Consider the following 18,758-nt stretch of genomic DNA (forward strand, 5'->3'; position numbering starts at 1 on the left):
AAATGTGAAGTTTTTCAGCCTTTTAAGAGAGTAGTTCTTTTTTAAAGGAATACTACTTAGCCATAAAAAGAACAAATTAATGCCATTTACAGCAACATGGGTGGACCTAAAGATTATCATACTTAGTGAAGTAAGTCATAAAGGGAAAGACAAATACCATATGCTATCACTTATATGTGGAAATCTAAAATATGGCACAAATGAACTTATCTATGAAGCAGAAACAGACTCACAGACATAGAAGACAAATTTTTGGATACCAAAGGGGAAAGGTGGGAGGAATAAATTGGGAGTTTGGGGTTAGCAGGTACAAACTACTATATAAAAATAGGTAAACAGGAGTTCCTGTCATGGCTCAGTGGTTAACGAATCCGACTAGGAATCATGAGATTGCGGGTTCGATCCCTGGCCTTGCTCAGTGGGTTAAGGATCCAGAGTTGTGGTGAGCTGCGGTGTAGGTCACGGACGCAGCTCTGATCCTGAGTTGCTGTGGCTCTGGTGTAGGCCAGCAGCTACAGCTCCGATTAAACCCCTAGCCTTGGAACCTCCATATGCTGCACATGCAGCCCTAGAAAAGATGAAAAAAAAAATAGATAAACAGCAAGGTCCTACTGTACAGCACAGTGAACTATATTCAATATCCTGTGATAAAACATAATGGAAAAGAATATTAAAATGAGTGTGTATATATATATATAAAGACTTTGCTGCACATCAGAAGCTAACATATTATAAATCAACTGTACTACAATTTATTTATTTATTTATTTATTTTTTTGGCCTCCCCACAGTATATGGAACTCCTTGGCCAGGGATCAGATCTGAGCCAGTCTTGACCTAAACCATAGCTGTGGCCTTGCTGGATCCTTAACCCAGTGTGCCATGTTGGGGATCAAACCCACGTCCCAGTGCTCCCAGGACACCAGTCCCATTGTGCCACAGCAGGAGCTCATTCAATTTGTTTAAAAAATAGTCTCACATTAAAAATTCATATACACTTTGATCTACCAATTCCACTTCTCAGAAGCTAGCCCATACAAATGTGATAACACTATCACATCTATCACATCATGTGATAGTGTTATATGAGAAATTGTGCTCATGATGCCCTCTGTCACTGCTGTCCTCAGAAGATCCTAAATCTTTGTATTGTTTTGGTGAGTGGTCTGAATTAATCATAGAATGTTATAGGTAGAGGAGAGCTTTGAAATTATTTAGACCTCAAATTTTAGTGTACATTAGAATCACCCAAAGGGGTCATTAAAATATTAAAACACAGGAGTTCCTGTTGTGGCTCAGTGGTAACGAACCCAACTGGTATCCATGAGGATGCGGGTTTGATCCCTGGCCTTGCTCAGTAGGTTAAGGATGGGGCGTTGCCGTGAGCTGTGGTGTAGGTCACAGATGTGGCTCGGATCCCATGTGGCTGTGGCGTAGGTTGGCAGCTTCAGCTCCAATTCAACCTCTAGCCTGGTAACTTCCACATGCTGCAGGTGCAGCCTTAAAAAATAAATAAAATATTAAAACACAGATTGTTGCTCTCCACCCCTAGACTTTTTTGTGTGGTTTTTTGTTTGGTTGGTTGGTTGGTTGGTTTTTTGGTTGTTTTTTTTTTTTGCTTTTTAGGGCCGCACCTGCAGCATATGGAGGTTCATAGGCCAGGGGCCCAATCAGAGCTACAGCTGCCAGCCACAGCTGCAGCCACAGCAACCGTGGATCCAAGCCACGTCTGCGACCTACAGCTTATGACAACGCTGGATCCTTAACCTACTCTGCGAGGCCGGGGACCTAACCAACAACCTCATGGTTCCTAGTCGGATTCCTTTCCACCACACCATGATGGAACTCCACCCCTAGACTTTCTAATTCCACAGGTCTGAGGTAGGGCCCTGAGAATTTGCAATTCTGTCAACTCCCTGGTGATACTGATGCTCTTATGGACCACATCCTAGGAAAACACTGGTTTAGACGAGCTTCGTTCATTTTATAGATGAGAAAGCCTAGAAATGTGTTAATTTTTTCAATCACTTATTCAAAAATTACAATTACTTAGTAGCACTGATGGGACTAGCACAGATTCGGGTTCTTAATTTATGGCTCTTTGGTGCCTGGCAAGGGATAAGAGAATGTGACATGTACTTGGATAATTTTAGGTAAGTATTCTTGAACTGCAAATAGTTCAGCCTGTCTTTTCTCCCCACTTGCAGCATATATTGTTCCTTTGAGGAAAAGAAAGTTATTGCTGTATGGTAAGGACTAGACAAGGACTTGTGGTTTAGTCTTTGTAAAAAGATTTTCAACCCTATTAGGCCCAGTGGCCTCTTTTTTTGTAACATATTTTTGCAGCGACCCTTTGCTATCCTAAAATGAATTGCACAGATGATACAACACAACGTAGTTTCAAAAAAACACCAGTTTCTCAAAAAAAACCCTAACTATAATATAAAGGAGAAGGAAAGGGAAAAAGAACGTTTTTAATACGCAAATTTCAAGCACAACTACACTAGAAAACAAAAAATAGCAGTCAGATACTTGCATTTATACTATAAAAGTAAAAGACCCACGTAGGTTGTTTTGGCAACTCAGATACCTCAAGAACTATTGACATTGATGATGTGATTTTCTGAAATGGCGAAAATGAAAACTTTTGGTAAAGTTCTTAACAAAACAAAATAAAGTACCCATAATTTACTCAGTAATTTCATTTTTGGAAAATTCAGTGTGTGTGTGTATTCATATATATTTATACACACATATATATACAGGACAAAGAACCTTCTTGTTTACAAGTAAAACAGACAGGTTCTAAGTTCAGATGACTATAAAAATTTTCATTTGTGTGAATGTTTAGCAAGATATTTGAACGTTTTGCAAGGCAGGCAAATTCTTGATTTTGTGGGACTGTTTCATACACTGAAGAACACCTGATATCTTTATTGGCTTCTCGTAAGATGCCAGCCATCCCTCCCTCAAATCTGTCACAACTGAAACAGCGTACCCACACATTTACAAAGTACTCTGGGAACAGAACTGCCTCCTGTGGGAGGAGTTATTTGGGTAAGTGCCCTTGTTCTGTATTACAGAACTCCCTGCCAAGGTTTTGGTAACCAGTGAGCTTAAAAATTCGTATTTAACTCACTTTTCTGTCACTGAAGCCTAAAGTGCACTAACAAACTGCATTCTCTGTGTAACTGCGTTGTTTAGTGGTTGTTATGACCTTCTTTTGTAGATTTCTGCTTGTGGGGCAGGAAGAGGAAAATTGTTAACTCAGGCATGGTCCACGTTTTTTCTCCATTGTCCTAATTTTTTTCCTACCCTTTATCTTCTAGGAGGAATGCAGGCCCAGGTTGGAATGCCAGGAAGTGGACCAGTATCCATGGAGCGGGGACAAGGTAAATAAATATTAATGTCTGATTAATGTGATCTAGATTTGGAAGTGTTCTGATCTACACTGTCTGATATGGCAGCCACTAACTATGTGTGGCTATTTGAATGTTTAATTAAATTGAATCAAATTGAAATTAGGTAAAAATCTAAAACTTAGTTCCTCATTCACACTAGCCATATTCTAAGGGCTCAATGGCCACTTGTGGCTGGTGGATGCCATAGTAGATATTGCAGGCACAGAACATTCCATCATTGCAGAAGATTCTTTTGGACACAGCTGTCTAGATTTCTATCTAGTGATTCAGAGCCCGGCTGTACAAGAATTGATGACAGAGCAGATGATTCCTTTGTTTCTATTTCACTTATATCACCTTTTCTTAGTAATTTAATGCTTCTCCTGACACGTTCTCTCTCCCTCTATGGAGATCTGATTAAGATGTTTTAATAGTGAACATATAATATGTGTCTGTGTATGTAGAAGATAAATTTCAACCCCAAGGATCAAAAGTCTGTGAAGCCTGTCTGGTAAGTGTATGTTGAGCTGTGGCAGTAACACTGCATACCACAGTGTCATTCACTCCAGAATCTCCATGTGTTTCTCTGTGATACTGGAGTTTGAAGAAACAGAAACTGCAGTGATTTGCTTGAAAACAACATCAGGAAGAGAGAGGGAAAACAGAAGGAACTAAGAGTAAAAATGAGTGCATCCAATAGGCCACACTCTCTAATTTTCATAAACCATCATGTGAGTTAGCTGGCAGCACCTCAGTTTTCAGGTGAAGGGCTGGAAGCTCAGAGTTTTGAGTTATTCCTCAAGGGGACACGGTAAGTAAATACTGGTATCCAAGTAATATGGGTTGGGCTTGGTGCACTCATCTTATCTTCCAGCTAATAAGCTGCAGAGCTAAGATTCCAAAGTTTCTAGCTCCAAAATCTATTCTCTTTCTGCTAAACCACGCTGCTTCTATTAACTTCTAAAGATGCTCTCTAATGTCTTCTATTTTTATTCATTGTGCCCTTGTGATGAGAAAGAACTGCATTGGACAAGCCTGGGGAAGCTCAAGTTACTTCTTATTAGCATATGGTCTATAAGGAAAACCCATTTTTTTTAAAAGCAAAATGCTAAGATACAGACCTGTGCACTCTACTCCTTGTCTATGGTTTGTACACTGGGGTTGGTTGCCGAAGTGACACAACTAACAATCTTGTCAAACATTTGACGGTGGAACAAGCTCTTGTCCAAACACTTCATCTGAGCAGCCCGTGCTTTTGTGCTGTTGTGCCCCACTGCCCTCAGCCACTATCAGTAGATCATGTATGTTCCCCAAAGTATTTTTGCAGTAGTGGGAAGGAATTAGGGTTTCAGTCATACTTTTACCTCTTCCCCAGCCATCAATCAAACTTTAGCTGTTTAATACACACTTCTGTAAGACATCTTCCTTCTTGATGTAGTTATCTTCACCTTTCTGGTCAAAAGTTAACAAAGGGAAATGACTTGAGTTTTGAAGGTATATCAAAAATGTCTTCATGAAGAGACAAAATGAGGTGAGTTTTATAGTTTTCCTTTAGCGCCCAGCAGAGGAAGCAAGAATCTTTCCACTTGTACCCAGTTGGTCTTTCTTTTCCTGCCATCCATTCTTCTTTTGCACATTTGTAATGATGAAAAGAAACAATGAGATGTTTAAGAACATACTTCTTGCCCTCTGCCACCTTTGTTTAGTCTTGGTGCCCTTGTCATCATATGTCTTTGCAGTTGTCATATGTTTGTTTAGCACAGACTTACAGTGGCAGAGTATTTCTTGAGGAGTGATATTCTCTTTCCTTGTCTAAAGTTCATTCACTGCATTTCCCCATTTGATACTTTTTTGATAGAAATTTTTGTACTTTAAAATATGGCCAAAAAAATAGTACTATGTACTTCTTTTGTAGACCTTTCCAGAATTAATCTTGCCTTCCAGATTCAGTACTATTTCTTTCTTTTTTTTTGTCTATGAAAAATATATTTATGTTCTTTGCCTAACCAGAGATTCAGAACCATCCTTTTTATATTTAATTTCTTTTTTTGAATGGTATCATAAGGAGATTTAAGGGGAATCATAAACAGAGGTGAACATTGAAAGTGGCTGCTTATTCCTGCTCAGATAAAATCAGTGGCCCACAGGTTTTATCTTAGGAAGCAATCTCATCAAAGCAGAACAGCTTCAGATCCAAAGAAGCTAATTTAGTTTAGGAAGATTTTGTAGTCCGGGGCAAGTTAATGAACTCTTGGCTTTTTAACTTATATGTGTAAATCTCCAGTGTCTGTATGTGTATGCTTCTGCGTGTGTGTGTGTGTGTGTGTGTGTGTGAGTGTGCAAGCTATTTTAAGTGTCTGCTCTTTCTCCTTTTGAACTTACTGCTCACCTAGGAACCCTACAGCACTCGCCCGTGGGACCCGCCGGGCCTGCATCAATTGAGCGAGTTCAAGGTACCCATTGTATCTGCGGGTTTCCTTTTGCTTGTGGTGTTCAGGGTGGGACGTTGAGAGGACAAGAGCTGCTTGGCAGTCATCCTCACGTTCAGAACCCCAAAGGGTAGTATTTTGGGTTTTTGGTTTTTATTTTTTTTCCTGTTGGGCCACAAGCCTGACCTCTTCACACAGGGCAGAGAACATGGATGATATGGGCATCTGTCTGAGGCTGTACTCCCTCCCTACTGGTGTCAGGAGGCTTGGATGGAATAGCAGTCTGTAAGGAGACAGCAGGTTCTTGCAGAGCTATGGCAGTGTTCATATATGCCAAGACCCTACCTCTTTTTTGTGACTCTGGTCCTTGAACTAAGATTGATTATAAGGAAAACCAGGAGCATAAGTTTGTTCAGGTTGCAGTGCTAGTTCTTGGCAGGTTGCTCCCCGATTTGCTCTTTATATAATTCCATCCATACCTCTGATATGGCACAGATTCTGCCTCTACCTTGCTTCTGTTCTTGAGCTGCAAGAGGAGTCTGCTGTGGTGAGGTTTCACCCACTCTGTGGTATAGAGAGTCGTTTTCTTGTTTCCTTATGTGTCCTTCACAGTAGTAACTCCCCGTTTCTTTCTCTGGCAGTGCCGATGCAAGACCCCAGAGCAGCTATGCAGCGTGGGCCCTTGCCTGCCAATGTCCCAACTCCTCGAGGTCTGTTAGGAGATGCTCCAAATGACCCACGTGGAGGCACTTTACTTTCTGTAACTGGAGAGGTAGAGCCTAGGTAAGCAGAACGTAGAAGGAAAAGACTGAAGGGATCAGAATTTCCTCTTGCTTTGAGAACAAAGTCTTTTCATACCAGTTGTACCTGTATGCCTACTTCAAAAGATCTTCATAGCCGCTATCCAAGACAAAGCACTTCCTGGGTAGAACTCTGTCGCTGAGTATGTCATTTTGAACTAACCATTGCTCTACTCCATTTTCAGAAATTGAAAATTCTAGCACACATATCTGAGCAGGAAAAACTTATATTATTTATTGGTAGTAGCAATACTGATGATAGCAATAATAATCGATACAAGTGGGGATTTTGCCTCTGAATCTGCTCTGAGTACTTGTCTGAGATCATCTCATTAAATCCACACAACAACCCTGAGAGACTGATACTGTGTAATATCAGCTCCATGTTACAGATGAAGAAACCAAGGCAGATGTGCCCAAGATCACACAGCTAATAAGTGCTAGATCCTAGATTTGAACCCATACAGTAACCCACATTCTTAAGGACCATACTGAGTATTCATATTATATATAATGGATATCCACTAATTCCTCCTTAATTTGAGTGCGCTGATCAGATGTGAAACTCTTGAATACATGGATTTACATCTCCATAGCTTTTCTTCAACCTCTTTGGTGTTATTCTCTTAGCATTTATAAACTGATGTTTTTATCAGTTCTTTGTATCAGATCTCTGTCTGATTTTTACTTCCTGATCTTCTGGTTGACACTTTTTTCTTGTTGTTTTGTTCTGTTTTAAAATATTTTTTTCTCCGTCTCTAGAGGTTACCTGGGACCACCTCATCAGGGTCCGCCCATGCACCATGTCCCTGGCCATGACAGCCGTGGCCCACCCCCACATGAAATGAGGGGAGGGCCATTAGCTGAGCCCAGACCTCTAATGGCAGAGCCAAGAGGACCCATGCTAGATCAGAGGGGTCCACCCTTGGATGGCAGAGGTGAGGGGAAACCACGTCACAAGGCTGACTGGTAGTCGTGGACTCATGATGAACCTGCTGACTTCGGCTCTAATTGGGGATACAGAATGTTGGGCAGTAGGGTTGGCAAGCTTTTTTACGTATATCTACCAGTGTGAGAAATTGAAGAGAAAGCAGTCTGATGTAGTTGGGGGTAGATGTGACTGAAGGAATAGATTTCTGTCTTTCTCTGATTATTATTTCTTCTTGCAGTAAAGATGAGTATCTACACAGTGGTTTTCTTGCAACTTTTTTTTATAGGCGGAAGAGATCCTCGAGGCATAGATGCACGAGGGATGGAGGCACGAGCCATGGAGGCAAGAGGATTAGATGCTAGAGGATTAGAGGCCCGTGCCATGGAGGCCCGTGCGATGGAGGCCCGTGCGATGGAGGCCCGTGCAATGGAAGTCAGAGGGATGGAGGCCAGAAGCATGGATACAAGGGGCCCTGTCCCAGGCCCAAGAGGCCCTATGCCTAGTGGAATCCAGGGTCCTAGTCCAATTAACATGGGTGCAGTTGGCCCCCAGGGATCCAGACAGGTATGTATAACATTCACTTCCAGCTTGTATGTGAAACCTTGACCTATTCAGGAATTGATCTTTGAGGCTGATTATTACTGCTTTCTGATTTGATCTGTTCATCACCTTATCTCCCTTCCTTTAGTTTCTCTGTTCCTTAGGGTGGTGATTTTCTGACTACCAGGATTATAGTCCAAAAGAGTAACCTTGTCCCACAATTTTATATTCCATTTAGAGCAGAGCCCCTGATTTTAGCAGGTAGAGAGCACATCAGTAGAATCTAGGCATGGATAATTTGGAAAACCTCCCCCAAATGATTCTAATATATAATTCTAAAACCACTGCATTAGAGCATACGAAGTGCTATTAGTGGTCATTTAGCTAATCTTAGGTTTGCAGAAATCTATTTTAATTTACTTTCATCACATGGCCTAAGTGAACAGTGGCATATGCAAGGCAATTTACTAATGCTTGCTTTAAAAGCTGTGCAGCTGAATTCTTATCTCTACTTCCTCCTTATTTGGCTCTCTCCAGCTATGTGTATATGGTGGTCTATGATTGTCTAATGTGCTGTCACCTCCAGTTAGTTTTAGGGAGGTGGTATGTATGTATCTTCCCTCTGAGGGTAGTTTGGTTTGGTTTGGTTTGCTGGTACCTTGTTTCCCTCTAGCCCTTCCACCTTCCTTTTTCCTCAGTGTGACTTCCTCCTTCGCCTGTGTACTTCTGTCTGTCTTCTCTCTTCTACATGCTTCTGTGCCTTACTCCACCTTGTGTGCATATGTGTATAAGAGAGGATGGTATTGTCAGAGCTGGAATGGAACATGTCAGTCATCCATTTCTCTCATTTTATAGGTTTGGAAACTGAGACCCAAGAATTCAGGTGACTTACCCAAATTCACACAACTAAAAAGTGGCAAAGCAAAGAATAGAACCTTCTTCTTTTTCCACTCTACTACTTTGTCCTATTACCTGTGCATAGTGTATATGTATATGTGTGTCTGTCCTCCCTCTTTAATATGAAATATGAATATGTTGTTTTACTGGTATGTGTAGAATAAAACTCTTCCATTGTTTTTCAAGTTTTACCTTTTTTGTGGAGGCTGCACCAAATGCATGTGGAAGTTCCCTGTGCCACAGCAATGACCTGAGCCACTGCAGTGACAACACCAGGTCCTTAACATGCTGTACCACAAGAAAACTCCCAAGTTTTACTCTTTACAAAACTATTTGTGGGCTTTGATTTTCATTGTGCCCTCTGTGGTCAGTAGCCTCATGATAAATGAGTTTTATGCTTCCATTCATTCATTCAGCAAATATTTATTGAGTACCTACTATGTACTGGACAGAGTTACAGGTACTGGGGATATAGCAGTGTGAACCAAACAAGGTCCCTGTCCCCATGGAGTTTGCATTCTAGTGGGGAGATAAATACCAAATAACTACATGATATGCTTATATAATTCTGTTGATAATTCTTTGGAGAAAGATGTTGAAAATAATGGTTGGAAGACCATTTGTTGATAATGTCTTATTTCTTTACCTCTGCTAGTACTCAAACTCATTACTCTGTAATATTAGATTTATTATGGTTTTCATTAGTAGATTATATAAAGCCAACTAGATCTGAGATAGAGAAAATAAAATTTTTTTTTTGTCTTTTTGCCCTTTCTTGGGCCGCTCCCGTGACATATGGAGGTTCCCAGGCTAGGGGTCGAATCGGAGCTGTAGCTGCCGGCCTACGCCAGAGCCACAGCAACACGGGATCCGAGCCGCGTCTGCAACCTACACCACAGCTCACGGCAATGCCGGATTGTTAACCCACAGAGCAAGGGCAGGGATCGAACCCGCAACCTCATGGTTCCCAGTCGGATTCGTTAACTGCACCACGACGGGAACTCCCGAAAATAAATTTTTTTTAAAATTTTTATTATACTTGATTTGTAATGTTCTGTCAATTTCTGCTGTACAGTAAAATGACCCAGTTATACATATGTATACATTCTTTTTCTCACATATCCTTCATCGTTCCATCACAGTGATTAGATATAGTTCCCTGTGCTATACAGCAGGATCTCATTGCTTATCTACTAACCCCAAATTCCCAGTCCATCCCACTCCCTCCCCCTTGGCATCCACAAGTCTGTTCTCCATGTCCATGAGTTTTTTTTTCTTTTCTATAGATAGGTTCATTGTGTCGTATATTAGATTCCAGGTATAAGTGATATCATATGGTATTTGTCTTCTTCTTTCTGACTTATTTAACTTAGTATGAGAGTCTCTGGTTCCATCCACGTTGCTGCAGATGGCGTCGTTTTGTTCTTTTTATGGCTAAATGGTATTCCATTGTGTATATGTACCACATCTTCTTAGTGCATTCATCTATCATTGGACATTTAGGTTGTTTCCATGTCTTGGCTATTGTGAATAGCGGTGCAGTGAACATAGGGGTGCATGTTTCTTTTTCAGTGAAAATTTTATCTGGATATATACCCAGGAATGGGATTGCTGGGTCATATAGTAGTTCTATATTTAGTTTTGTGAGGTACCTCCATACTGTTTTCCATAGTGGTTGTACCAATTTACATTCCCACCAACAGTGTAGGAGGGTTCCCTTGAAAAAATAAAAATATTATCTTCAAACCTTTCTAAAATTGTTCAATATGTTCAGCTACAAATAAATATATAGGAGTTTCCATCGACACTCAGCAAAAACAAATCTTACTAATATCTATGAGGATGCAGGGTCGATCCCTGGCGTTGCTCAATGGGTTAAAGATCCAGTGTTGCCATGAGCTGTGGTGTAGGTTGCATATGCGACTCGGGTCTGGCGTTGCTGTGGCTCTGGTGTAGGCAGGCAGCTGTAGCTCCAATTTGACCCCTAGCCTGGGAACCTCCATATGCTGTGGGTGTGGCCCTAAAAAGACAAAAAATAATAAATAAATATATAAAATACATTCACTCATGTAAAAAAGATAAACAGTAAGAACCTCACTTCCTTCCCATACCTGTCTTCCCTCTGTCCCCCATCTCCTATAGATAATCACTTTTATTAGCTTTTTAAAAATGTATCTTTTTAGCAAATAAGAATATATGTTCTTATTTTTGCAAATGTGAATATGCATATATTCTTGTTTTCACTGTTCTGCACCTTGTGAGTTTTGGTGGTGGTTTTTTTGTTTGTTTTTTGTTTTTTTTGGTTTTTTTAGGGCCACAATGCGGCATATGAAGGTTCCCAGGCTGGGGGTCACATTGGAGCTGTAGCCACTGGCCTACTCCACAGCCACAGCCACAGCAACAGCAACACCAGATCCAAGCCTCGTCTGCAACCTACACAACAGCTCACAGCAACGCCAGATCCTTAACCCACTGAGCAAGGCCAGGGATCAAACCTGTGTCCTCATGGATACTAGTCAGATTGGTTTCCACTGAGCCACAACGGGAACTCCTACACCTTGTTTTTTTACCTAACAGTATATCCTTAATTCATAATTTAAAATCAGATTTTAAAATTAACTTCAGTCTACCTAGTTGGGAACTTGTTAGTAAAAGGCTTATTATTATGAGAGTGATTATATAACTTATTGTCCAAACAGGGACATGTTTGAGAGTTAGAATGCTATAGTAATTACTGTGGGGCAAAAGCAGAAACTGGAACTTAGGCAAACTTAGATGTGTGGTCACCTGTATTATTACTTGTCTGCCTAGAGCAGGCTCTTCTGGAAACTTTAAATGGCCATTATTAAGTGGTTAGATCACATTACAGTACCTCAAATTACTATTGACCGAAGCTTCAAAAATGTTATTCGCATAGATATTTCAGGTCCATAACAGATCATTAAGGTTCAGACTGGTCTCTGGATTAAGTATTGATAAAGAAGAGAAAGTAAGAATATTCTGGGTATCTGTACAAAGCTGTACTAATGCTTTATATCTCTGGTGTCTTTGGGAAATGAGTTAATGCATGTAAACGAATGTTCCAGATAATAGAACTGTTCAGCCAAGTTTTTAAACTAGTTCAATGAAAAATAGTTCATAAAGTGTACTATGCTTCCTTCTCAAAGAGGATAGAAAAAATGATTTTGATCATTTTTGATTGCTCAAGGTCATCATTAAATGTACCTGTTATTGTACATGCTATAATAGAAAGCATAGTTATCTGCAGTTTTGGTTTCTGGTCTCTTTCACTGTCACGCTGTCACCTGGCTCTTCACATTGCTGTCATAGTATCTGTTCCTAATGATTTGTCCACATCTTTTATTTTTTATTTTATTTTTATAATGATTTTTATTTTTTCTGTTATAATTGGTTTACAGTGTTCTGTCAGTTTTCTAATGTACAGCAAAATGACCCAGTCATACATATATATACATTCCCTTTCTTTTTTTTTTTTTTGTCTTTTTGTTGTTGCTATTTCTTGGGCCGCTCCCGCAGCATATGGAGATTCCCAGGCTAGGGGTTGAATTGGAGCTGTAGCCACCAGCCTACGCCAGAGCCACAGCAACACGGGATCCGAGCCACGTCTGCAACCTACACCACAGCTCACGGCAACGCCGGATCGTTAACCCACTGAGCAAGGGCAGGGACTGAACCCGCAACCTCATGGTTCCTAGTCGGATTCGTTAACCACTGCGCCATGACGGGAACTCCCCCTTTCTTATTTTTTTATTTTAAATGGTTTTTATTTTTTCCATTATAGCTGGTTTACAGTGTTCTGTCAGTTTTCTACTGTACAGCGAAGTGACCCAGTCACACACACACACACATATATATACACACACACGCATAAACACATATTCTTCTTCTCACATCTTCTCCATTCATGCTCCATCTCAAGTGACTAAATATAGTTCCCAGTGCTATACAGCAGGATCTTATTGCTTATCCATTCCAAATGCAATAGTTTGCATCTATTACTCAGATTCCTATTACATTTCTTTTATGCTTTGCTGCTTCTCATCTGCTGGGGAAGGAGGTAACATGTTTGCTAACAATTTGTGTTTAATAAGAGTACCACCTAAGCTCTGGGTGAATATAATTCCAGCATAGGGACCTTTTAACAGTTATTCTAGGTGCTATGAGGCCTTTTCCTTGGGTTCTGGTTGCCTTCCAAAAGATTAAACCCTTTGACGATCTTAAGTACCAATAAGCATGATAAAACTGCACTTCGTTAACTCAAGTCAGTCATGTTTCTTGGTCTGTATTTAGCAGAAAGCATCTGCTGCATATTCTCTATGGAAAGTTATAAAGAGCAAATGTTGGGCTAATAGCAGTCTTTTCCCCAGAGGCCTTCCTATCTCCTTTCTGCCTCTGCCATTATGATGGTCTCTGCCTTACTTGTGGGATAGGGCCCTTTGGGACAAACCACCTAATGTCTGATTGAACTAGAGGTAGGCAGTATTCCTGTGAATGTAGCTTCCCCAGTGGACCAGAAGACATTATACTAGAATCTGTCAGCTTTCATTTCTACTTCCACTGAGCACTAGTTTCTAGGATGCTCTTAGTTTTCCTTGTGCTTATTTGGCTGAATTTTGATTGATTTGATGGTATCCAATTGTGCTGTGGGATATTTGGGGGGTTTTTTGTTTTTGTTTTTGGAGGGGTTTTTTTTTGTCTTTTTAGGGCCACACCCATAGCATATGAAAATTCCTGGGCTAGGGGTCAATTGGAGCTGTAACTGCTGGCCTACACCACAGCCACTGCAATGCCAGATCCAAGCTGTATCTGTGACCTGCACCTACAGCTCACAGCAATGCCAGATCCTTAGCCCACTGAGCAAGGCCAGGGATCAAACTCAGGACCTCATGGATACTAGTCAGATTCATTACCACCGAGCCACAAAGGGAACTCCTGCTGTGGGATATTTGTTGATGATGCTGGAGCTATTGTAGGCAAATGCATCTGACTTGCTAGTTGATCTCTGGCTAAACCCTGCCTTCTGCTGTTGATAACAGTAGGAAATGATGTTCAGAGTCATTAATTTGCATTTTTTACTCAAGTCCATAACCAGGTCACATTTGTTCACATTGCTGTAATTACTCGTTTCTGGTTACCTAAATGAGAAGTATGGAAAAATCTCTCCTTATCTCTCTCTGTACACATAGGTCCCAGTCATGCAGGGAGCGGGCATGCAAGGAGCGAGCATTCAGGCTGGAGGCCAGCCTGGCGGCTTTAGTCCTGGCCAGAACCAAGTCACTCCACAGGACCACGAGAAGGTAAGCAGTGCAGTCCAGCTGCCTCCATATGCGCAAGTCTTTTGAAGTCCTCTTTTTTTTTTTTTCTTTTTGTCTTTTAGGGCCGCACCCAAGACATATGGAGATTCCCAGGCTAGGAGTCGAATCAGAGCTACAGCTTCTGGCCTACACCACAGCCACAGCAACTCCAGATCCGAGCCATGTCTGCGACCTACACCACAGCCACAGCAACGCCAGATCTGAGCCGTGTCTGCATCCTACACCACAGCTCATGGCAACGCTGGATCCTTAACCCACTGAGCGAGGCCAGGGATTAAACCCACAACCTCATGGTTCCTAGTCAGATTTGTTTCCACTGCGCCACAACAGGAACTCTCCTGGAGTCCTCTTTTCACAGTCACAGTTATATGGAGGTCCTGGGTCTTCAGAGTCCCTTTGTAAGTGATATTTATACTCTCAGAACTCTTTATGTTCTTATTATCTGAAAGTCTGTGGGCCTGGTCCTAAAATTCTTAAATGGATGTATGTGAATGGCAGCTTATTTTACATTTCAGACTCATCTGCCAATAGATTTTTTTTGGTGCACAGGCCTGATTGACCTGTAAATCCAAATCCCTTTCTTCCTTCCTTTTCTACCTTATACCTAAAAACAATAGCAGATTCCCCATGAGTATGTCTTTCTGTGTCTATATCTGACCATTGTGGGGAGCTCATATCTGATGGAAAGGCTGAAGCTTGCGAAAAGGAGAAACTTTCAAAACAGGATTAAAACCTGTGGACTTCACAGATATCATTCTTAGTCTGAAAGAATTTGGGCTTCATGAAGGTGTCTATTTTGAGTCTTTCCATCTTAGGTATTGTACTTCCACTTTTCAGTTTGCATTTTCTCACCAGCCAGTTTTGGTTAGATTTGAATTTTTTTTTTTTTTTTTAGTATGCTCTTTTCTATATGTGAACTATCCTGTCTCTTTGGACAGAAGCTGGTGGTGGTTTTTTTGAGCTGCCATCATTAAAACTCACTACCTTTATTTTTCCTCTGCACAGGCTGCTTTGATCATGCAGGTTCTTCAACTAACTGCAGACCAGATTGCCATGCTGCCTCCTGAGCAGAGGCAGAGTATCCTGATCTTAAAGGAACAAATACAGAAATCTACTGGAGCGCCTTAAAAGGTGAGCAGACTTACCCTGCCTGAGTCAGACAAGCTCTTTGTATAATTGAGGTATATACTCTCACCCTTAACCAACAAAACTCTCCTGATCTCAAGATTCTCTGAGGCCTGCACTCCCCTTGGTTAGACCCTTCTCCTTCAGAAACTTAGCCCCTATCATGGTAGTGGAAGGCGATAGACATTTGTTCAGTTGTTGAATTGATTGTAACCTAGTTTAACTTTTTTTTCCTAATGGCAAAAGTGACATATGATCAATTTAACAAAATTAATCAAATATAGAAAGTCCAGGGTAAAAGATCGGCTTCCTCAATCTCATTCCCTAGACATAACCCCTAAATATAATTTTGATGTGTATCCTTCTAGAATCAGTTATTTTATTCCAAACTATTCCATCAAAAATGGAGAATATATAAACCATTTCAATAAAATGTATAAACATTTCACTTTCCAGTAATTATTTTACATTGACTATCATGAGGTTAAACTATTATAGCACATAATTTTAAAGTAGTGAATGTCCACCATCACCATTGGTCTCTGTACATTTCAGAGGTACTGTACACTGCTGCCCTTATTTTTCTTGCTCATCAGTCAAGTAAAAAGGAATATAATCATGTGACTTAACTTGATTACATGTATTGGTGTTTCTTTTTAAAAATTTTTCCCCATCATCTTGTATGTCATAAAAAATTCTGTTTTCTAAAAACATTTGAAAGTTTGCATTGTCCCAGTGTCAGCTGGAATATCACATTTTCAATTTCTACTTTTTTTTTTTGTCTTTTTAGGGCCACACCCGAGGCATATGGAAGTTCCCAGGCTAGGGGGTGGAATTGGAGCTGCAGCTGCCAGCCTATACCACAGCCACAGCAATGCCCAGATCCAAGCCATGTCTGCTTCCTACATGCAGCTCATGGCAGTGCCAGATCCTTAACCCACTGAGCAAGGCCAGGGATTGAACCTGCGTCCTCATGGATACTATTTGGGTTTGTTACTGCTAAGCCACAATGGGAGCTCCCTGAATTTCTACTTTTTACCCCATCTTTGTTATAGTTCCCATCCATGTATTATATAATAGTGAACTCATTTACACTAACAAGTCTTTATTAAACTTATCATATTTTACTCATATTTGTAATGTTAAAACATCCCAATTGGAAGTATGCATTATATCTATATCTAGAATTTAAATGACTAAACTTTAATGGGAAACTTCAGGTGGATAGAGCTAGACTTCCAGTATGACCAGTACTCTACTTTTTTTGTCTAGATACCCAAGGCATTCTATTTTCTTCAATAAAATATAAACTACCCATTATATTCAAAGGAATCAATTTTTTACTTTTCTCTGATGAGTACCAGAGAAGGCGTTCCATACAATGTGAGAAAATTATGTTTTGGGATAGTAGAAAAAATGTTTCTGAAAGTTCTTTCATTGTGTATTCTCGCTTATAAGAAACCTCGTGTAAAAGATTTGCACATAACCCATGGGGCAGGGTTTTTTGTTTGTTTTATCTCTTATTTTAAAATAATTGAGGGAGTTCCCGTCGTGGCGCAGTGGTTAACGAATCCGACTAGGAACCATGAGGTTGCGGGTTCGGTCCCTGCCCTTGCTCAGTGGGTTAACAATCCGGCGTTGCTGTGAACTGTGGTGTAGGTCGCAGACGTGGCTCGGATCCCACGTTGCTGTGGCTCTGGTGTAGGCCAGGGGCCACAGCTCTGATTCGACCCCTAGCCTGGGAACCTCCATATGCCGTGGGAGCGGCCCAAAGAAATAGCAAAAAGACAAAAAAATAAAATAAAAATAAATTAAAAAATAAAATAATTGAAAATTCACAGAAAGTAGGAAAAATAGTACAAAGAGCCTCATATACTCTTCCCCTAGCTTCCCCCAGGGATACACATCTTGGGAGGCTGTTCTATACAATCCCTTTTTAGTTTATGATGCAAGAGGAAGAAATTGACATTGGAACATTACTGTTTAACTAGACTACAGACCTTATTCACCTTTCACCAATTTTTTTTTTTTTTTTGGCCACACCTGTGACATGTGGAAGTTCCTGGGCCAGGGACCGAACCTGCACCAAGCCACTGTGACAGTGCTGTATCCTTAGCCCACTGTGCCACAGGGAACAGTTTTGTTTTTTTGTCCTTTTAGGGCCACAATTATGTCATATGAAGGTTCGCAGGCTAGGGGTCAAATCAGAGCTGTAGCTGCTGGCCTACACCACAGCTCACGGCAACGCCGGATCCTTAACCCACTGAGTGAGGCCAGGGATTGAACCTGTGTCCTCATGGATGCTAGTCAGATTCATTAACCACTGAGCCATGATGGAAACTCCCTTTCAGCATTTTTTTAAACCTGCATTAGTGTGTGTGTGTGTGTGTGTGTGTGTGTGTGTGTACACGCGCATGTGCATGTGCAGAGTTCTGTGCTGTTTTATTATGCAGGCAAAGTTTTAATGTGTATTTGCTGGTATTTGTGCATACTATAGCTGAAATCTTGGCTCTCCCTCCATCTTGTACCTTGCTGGTTGTGACCCATCTCTGCTATCACTGACAAGCTTATATACCATTACCATTAGATCAGTGGTTCTCAACCAGAGGTAGTTTTGCCCCATATAGGACATTTGGAAATGTCTAGAGACATTTTTGGTTATCAGAGCTTTAGGGGGTATGGTGTGCTATTGGCATTCAGTGGTTTGAGATCAGAGATACTGGTAAAAATCCTATAAGGCACAGGACATCCCCCAATAACAGAGTTAGTCATCTGGCCCCAAATGTCAGTAGTGCTGAGATTGAGAAACTGCCATGAGGGATGATTACTTTGGGAAGGCAGGTGGCAGAAACCTTAGGAATCTTCCTGATGGCTTGCTCTTACGCATAGTCTCCCTCCTGACCACCTTAAAAAACATTTTTTTTCCTGATATTTGGGGAAGAGTTTGTCTCCACTTCTAATGGCTTTCTCCCAACTTTTCCGTACAGGTTTTCAAAAATACCTGGCAACAAATCTGGAAATGAATTCCATAGCTTTGTTGAAATGTTGCAAAAAGATGACTTCTACATCCTAACCCTTGAATGACTCAAATTGGTGCCAGGTGGAGGACTCCCATCACCTTCTCTCAGAACAAAATCAGTCCATTCTGTTGTCTTAGTTTGTAAATTTTCTGTGACTTGAAATAAACTTTGAACACAATTTTAGTATACTGCAAATTGATATACACAACCTTTTTGCTTTTAAAAAGCCCAAGGGTGTGAAAACTTAGATTGTTTTCTACCCTTACTGCAGTATTGTAC

At 40.8% G+C, this 18,758-nt stretch overlaps 1 protein-coding gene across 3 annotated transcripts in view; it reads left to right on the plus strand.

The window, feature by feature from the left end:
- Positions 1-18,657, plus strand: part of CSTF2 (cleavage stimulation factor subunit 2) — a 29,545-nt gene extending 10,888 nt beyond the window's left edge. Inside the window, exons 8-15 of one of the 3 annotated variants that reach the window (XM_047764688.1) lie at positions 3,330-3,392; positions 5,795-5,854; positions 6,472-6,613; positions 7,393-7,568; positions 7,848-8,125; positions 14,206-14,316; positions 15,340-15,465; positions 18,447-18,657. In XM_047764688.1, coding sequence (XP_047620644.1) covers positions 3,330-3,392; positions 5,795-5,854; positions 6,472-6,613; positions 7,393-7,568; positions 7,848-8,125; positions 14,206-14,316; positions 15,340-15,462 — 953 coding nt within the window. In that variant the 3' untranslated portion in view covers positions 15,463-15,465; positions 18,447-18,657. The remainder of the gene's footprint in view (positions 1-3,329; positions 3,393-5,794; positions 5,855-6,471; positions 6,614-7,392; positions 7,569-7,847; positions 8,126-14,205; positions 14,317-15,339; positions 15,466-18,446) is intronic. The other 2 variants (XM_047764686.1, XM_047764687.1) reach the window with 2 other exon arrangements.
- Positions 18,658-18,758: the final 101 nt, after the last annotated feature.

The sequence above is a fragment of the Phacochoerus africanus genome, chromosome X (genome assembly GCF_016906955.1).
Source record: "Phacochoerus africanus isolate WHEZ1 chromosome X, ROS_Pafr_v1, whole genome shotgun sequence".
NCBI classification, from domain to species: domain Eukaryota; kingdom Metazoa; phylum Chordata; class Mammalia; order Artiodactyla; family Suidae; genus Phacochoerus; species Phacochoerus africanus.